Below are 6,000 nucleotides of genomic sequence, written 5' to 3' on the forward strand. Positions count from 1 at the left end.
TGAAAAAATAAAGGCCCGCACACCCTTAGAGGATTTTATTCTTCGAAAAATAAGTGACGTTTTGAGATAAAAACACTTGAAACGTCACTTATTTTTCACAGAATAAAATCCTTTTAGGGGAAGCTCCCTGGTGTAACGACCTTTATTTTTTCATCAGTCATTTTTTGCCCATTGATTGGCCAGATAACTTTGGCTGACTGGGGTACTTGTAGTTTCCCTGCAAAACTAAATGAAATTTGCTCCAAAGTTTAATTTTTTTCCAATTATTCCTTTTGGTCTTAGATGCAATGGCAACATTTCCGTAACCATAATACTTTTAAGTTTGGAAGGGTACTCTGTCAAGTTTTAAGTAAGCATATATCAACAATAAATTTCTGTTAGCACTGTAATTTGGTTATTATTATATTATATTCTTTCAGAGGGCTGAAGCGTTTTCATATATTCTCTATAGATACAGTCCAGATTGGTGGACTGAAACCTTGAGAAGATACAACCCGTTTGACTGATCAACACCGTCATCTAGTGGCAAATATGAGAACAGCATAAATGCTGACTGAAGGAGAGGTAAAAAACGAGGAAGATGCTGTTTGTATTGTGCATTTCGAAAAGGTAATGATGATGTCATTCCTTACGTCAGCTACCATAAAACATTTTAGTCATTAAAAACAAAACAACAATTGGACAAAACAAAATAATTTATTATTTTTAAACCCAGAGGCAATTTGTGGTTACAGTCATTACAGATTACAGACTGTTGTGCATTTTAAACACACTGTACACTACGACCACTAAACTACTAGAACTACAGTACCTCATTACTACATCCACTACTCACTAGAACTACTACTTCTAGTAAAAGTAAGGCTAAAGTACAACATACAGTAACAACATCAATACATTAACATACAATACATCTGCATTGTAGCACCATTCATTGCATTATACGTCAGACGTGAAGAATAATTTAAATCTAGTGTGGGCTACTGCATACTTCACAGGCTTGTGTTTCCATGTGCCTCTCTCTGAAAGCCTGGAAGAGGCCATTTCATACAGGACCGCTAAAGCTGGTCACTTGTGCAAGAATTTGGGGCAGGACCCTTATTTTTTTTGATTGTCTGTCCCATGTCTGTATTCAGGGGAGTTGTTGCACCATTCTATAAGAAAAAGACAGAGAAAACTTCTCATGTGGATGAAAGAGGAGTCTTTAACTTAGAAGGGGAGGGATCCATAGTGGGCGATATATGCAGCGACAATGCCTGCAGTGTCTGCCATCTCATCGCAGGCAATGTTCAGCTCACACACCTCTCTCAGGCTGGATGGAAAAAGGAGAGATAAAAGGTAAGAAAGGATGTAAAATCTCTTCAACTTGAATTACGTATTTTTGTTCTGAGTTGGGTTTTTAGCGCCAGTCTAAAATGCAAGATGATGAATTGACCCTATGTTCGAAATGAATATATTGCAGCAAATGTCGAGTCAAACAATAGCTGTGCAAAAAATATTTTTGCTAAGTCTGTTTTATCCAATTCAAGAACATAGCTGTACCTCTCCAGCTGCAGAGGGGTGAGGTCTCCTGCAGGAACAGCTCTCCTTCTCCTCAGGAGGACAGAAGCCAAGTCTCTCTTCTTCACCACCTTAGCCGCTGCGGCTACAAACATCACAGACTTTCTTCAATTTTATTGTTTCACAGTCAAACTTGTCATTCTGAAAGCATGCAAAGTTTCTTTCTGGAGGCAAAAATGTTGATTACCCTCAGCACTGGCTGACTCTGATGAAGATGAGGAGGAGGATGAAGAAGAAGAGGAAGAATCGGAGGAAGAGTCGGATTCGGAGGAGTTGGACTCGGAGGAGGAAGAGGAGGAGGAGGAGGAGGACTCAGAAGAATTAGATTCAGAAGATTCAGAAGAGTCAGAGGAGGACTCGGAGGACTCAGAGGAGGAAGAGGAAGAAGAGGAGGAGGAGGAGGAGGATGAGGAGGATGAGGAGGATGAGGAGGAAGAAGAGGAGGAGGAGGAGGAGGAGTTAGAATCAGATGCTGAGTCTGAGGAAGAGTTGGAGTCGGATGCGGAGGACGAATCAGACTCGGAGGAGGAGGAAGAGGAAGAGGAAGAGGAGGATGAAGAGGATGAATCAGGGGCGGCGGGGTCAGCAGCAGCAGCAGCAGGGTCGGCAGGTGCAGCGTCAGCGGTAGTGGCGGCAGCAGTGTCGGCAGCAGGGTCCACAACAACCTCTGGTTCAACAGCTGAAGGTCACGGAAAGTAATACTTTAATATACACGTTGATGCTTACAATGTTCCAGTGCCATAGAAGTCAACAGAGTTTGTCCTTACCTCCCATGGACCAGCACACAGACAGAAGAGCGCAGATGGCGAGGAGAGTCAGAGTCTTCATGATGCCTGGTAGTTAGGTTCTTGCTGTAAATGAGTTGCTTCCTTGAGTGCTTGCTCTTCTTAAGCTTTCCTTCGATGGATTGCTCTGCTTCTCTCCCCAAATTCGAGGTCAATATATACTGAAGTCCACCTCCTATGTCAGACCAGTCACGACCATCTGATTGGCTGGGGAATCAAATGTCACCGTTTCCGCTTCCACTTGTCATGACAGCTCCCCGAAACACCCACGCGGCCCTGGCACCAAAACTCCAAAAACTCATTCACCCGCACATTGACTTACATAGCCACAAACATTTCTGGCATGCAGCTGTACATACAGTGCATGTATTGTATGTTAACCTCTATGTATGCATGTGGCCCACACTTGACATCAAAGACAGCCCAAGAAAAACAGAGTTACACAGGGAAAGACAGATTAACTTCAGGGTATTCCCCCTGAAATGTCCACACGCACAAATATTTTACCTTTAATTCTGAAGAAGTCTTATGATCCATAGATAGATGGCACATTTACAACTGAATTGATCTTAAAATAGCTTCTCTCTCTGGCTTTTGGGTAAACTGAACTGTAGTTTTCTTCTACTTTCTTCAACAAAAGTGCCATCATTTCCCTGTCAGTCATTTTCTGAGGTCAAACCGAATGATTTTTGTACTCGTCGTGTTTACCACTCCTGTAAATCCCCTTCTCGTCCGCTCACCCCTCATCGCTGGGGTAAAAATAATACATCAACCCCCTGAGAGTCCAAACCAGTGGTGTTACTGATCTCTATAAAATACCCTTCACATGTGATTGAATTTTAATCAGGGAGACCGTTGCAGGGTTTCCTCTTCAACATCAAGTTCCTCCATTGCTGTTATGTTGCTATACTCCTTTGCCCCAAATGTGATCTCCCACCCCCACAAACCCCAAACTATAGCCTGGGCCGACCTCAAGCTACTAATCGAGTGACACGGAACAGCAGTGAGCCTCGTTACGCGACAGAGCTTAATTAGTGTGTTGCAGAGTCCCACCAAAACCGCAGTCAGTCACTATTTACAGATGCATCTCGGTCCAGCTCCTGGCCAGATCCAGGCACGGCCACGGCTTACCAATGCTAACCAGCGGGCTCTATGCACGGCCCCAGGCTGGATGTATTTCAGCAGATATACGGCTAAATATAAGCAGCCCCTTTATGTGTTGGATGCACAGCGTTATGCATGCGGGTTTGGATGCAGCTTTGTGTTTGTGCGATACAGTTTAGACCTCAGCTGTGGTTGTTGATAAAAAAAAAAAGGTATTTGCAGTTTGCAGCTCGGTCCTAGACCATATTGCAACTTAAATACTGCCTGGATAACCGAAAGTTTATGCACACATATCACTTCACGTATATATATCTCAGAGGGCCCCCAAACAGCTCAATCTATCATGTAGGGAGAGATTCAGTGCTGCTGCAGGCTGCAGGGTGACCTTGGTGTCCTTCGTGTTTCATATAGTCTAGCGTTATTCCTGGTGTCAGGGATTTGTCTTGGACTGCATGACATGTAATTTCAATGTCTGGTCCAGTGTCCATTTTTGTGGATGCATTTCGGTGCGTGGGGGAGACGCACTTGAAGAAAACAATTGCCACTGCGTGTCTGCATTTCTACTTCTTTTTTGTTTTTGCATCTTGGCTCGGAAGTCACTTCATCTAGACAATGAGTAATGCACACTTTTATATTTGCTGTTGTCTGGGTTTACACACTTCCTGTTTGTCAAGCAGAAACTGGAAAACTTAGACGCACAGGTGCAAACATAGGGTATGATTAACAATATGCTGTGTATGATCTTAGCAGTCAGTAACATTTTGTCTTCTACTGTTTTTTAATGAAAAGGTCTGGGTTTCAGAATTTTGGAATATAATATTCATAACTAATATAATAATAATAACTTAATATAGCACCTTTAAAAGCACAGTTTACAAAGTGCTCTGACAAGCAAAGCAAAGCCAAGGCAATAAACCTTGGCAAAAACAGTAACAAAATAAAGACAGTAGACACCGAACATTGATAATAATGATAATAATAAGTCAAGAGTTAAATTAGAAGATAAAATCAAAAGACAAACTAAAAAAACAAGTTAAAAGGTGAATTAAAAGACAAAAACACAACAAAACTAGGTTTCCATTTGTATTAAACTACCTAAAACTAAAAATCGTTGTGTTTTCGCTACCTTAGTATGAGACAGTTTTATTTATCTAAGTATGGAGCATATCCTGCACCCTGCTGTTTCTACAGTAGCCCTGAACGGACAAACCAAATTACTGGCTCAAGACAAGGGCCATTCACGTTTTTGCATTTTCACACCAGACACCAGTTCTCCGTACACCCTTGGCACCCCAAAGATGTTTCAGTTGTTTGCAAACTGCAACCTCACCATTAGATGCCACTAAATCTTACACACTAGACTTTTTTAGTTGTTTTTTTTTTTTTGTTTTTTTTTATGTTTTTGCCTTTAATTGATAGGACAGCACAAGTGTGAAAGGAGGAGAGAGACAGGGGATGACATGCAGCAGAGGGCCGAGGCTGGAATCGAACCCACGCTCTATCCACTGAGCCATCACGCGCCCCTGCACAATAGACTTTTACGGTACCGACTGAAATAACTCAGCACCAAGTAGTATTGAAACATCACCAGTCAAACGATACCTGAGTATCTAGTTCTAGATACTAACTGTATTGTTTGATTGGCCAACAACTGCAGCAGCCACAAACAGGTTGAGTCAAATATGGTTTATTTGATGGCGTTGGCAGTTCTGCGTTTTTAGGTGCCACCCAAAATAATCTGAGTACTTTCAAATCATATTCATGTGGAAATCATTTTGTTTGGAAATCGTGCTGGTGACTTTCCACACAACTGAATGCAGTTTTTCTACTTTAAATGAAGTTTCTGCTTTAAATTAAGTAGACAAGAAGGTGTCAAATTAAGTTTCTTATTGTTATCCCTGCGTATGTAAGGTTACTGGTATTTGTACTGGTGTTCTATTTTTTTTAAAGGATACCTAACCCCCAATGAAAAGGCCCTGTCTGGACTACACCAGGACCCAAAGGAGAGAACACATGTTTTGAAGTCGCTTCATTGGTTATCTGTCAGTTTGTGTATTGATTTTGAATTTCTTTTTCTTTTTTTAAAGGGACTTCCCCTGAGGCCTGTCTTTTTGGTGCAGCAGGACAGAAACATTTGTTTGGGCAGCTTTTCATTTTTATCCCTGAGCCGTTGAGACATCCTGCCAAAGGACGTTAGAGAGGCAAAAACTGTTTTTAAACATAAACTTGACCTCTTTAGCCTGGATATTTCATTGAAAACTGAGCCTCTCCTTTACAGACATGCCCACTTCATGCTATACAGTTTGGCTATGCACATCTCTGCTTGCAGTACAGTTGTGTCTTTTTCACCTATTGTATATTTCTGCATACTGGCGTACCTAAACAGTCTTGGAATTAAGTGGAAAGCTAAGACTCTTGTGGTTTTTCCAACAGTTTTCAGAACAGAACAGAAGAGTTTGCCATCCAATCCAAAAATCTCCAAATATCAAACGTTTTTGATACCAAATCACAGCATGGATTTTTCTTTAGTGTTCCCCAAGGTCTCTGTATC

General features: G+C 41.6%; 1 protein-coding gene across 1 annotated transcript; it reads right to left on the reverse strand.

Moving 5' to 3' along the window:
• Window positions 1-677: 677 nt before the first annotated feature.
• Window positions 678-2,469, reverse strand: bglapl (bone gamma-carboxyglutamate (gla) protein, like). Its single transcript, XM_042485829.2, has 4 exons — window positions 2,328-2,469; window positions 1,748-2,239; window positions 1,543-1,645; window positions 678-1,312 (listed from the first exon to the last, which is right to left on the reverse strand). Exons 1-4 carry the CDS (start codon window positions 2,386-2,388, stop codon window positions 1,210-1,212), a joined length of 759 nt encoding a protein of 252 aa, XP_042341763.1. The 5' UTR covers window positions 2,389-2,469; the 3' UTR covers window positions 678-1,209.
• Between the last annotated feature and the right edge of the window lie 3,531 nt (window positions 2,470-6,000).

Source organism: Plectropomus leopardus, chromosome 3 (assembly GCF_026936395.1).
Source record: "Plectropomus leopardus strain MGB_pleo_1.0 chromosome 3, ASM2693639v1, whole genome shotgun sequence".
Classification (NCBI taxonomy): Eukaryota; Metazoa; Chordata; class Actinopteri; order Perciformes; family Serranidae; genus Plectropomus; species Plectropomus leopardus.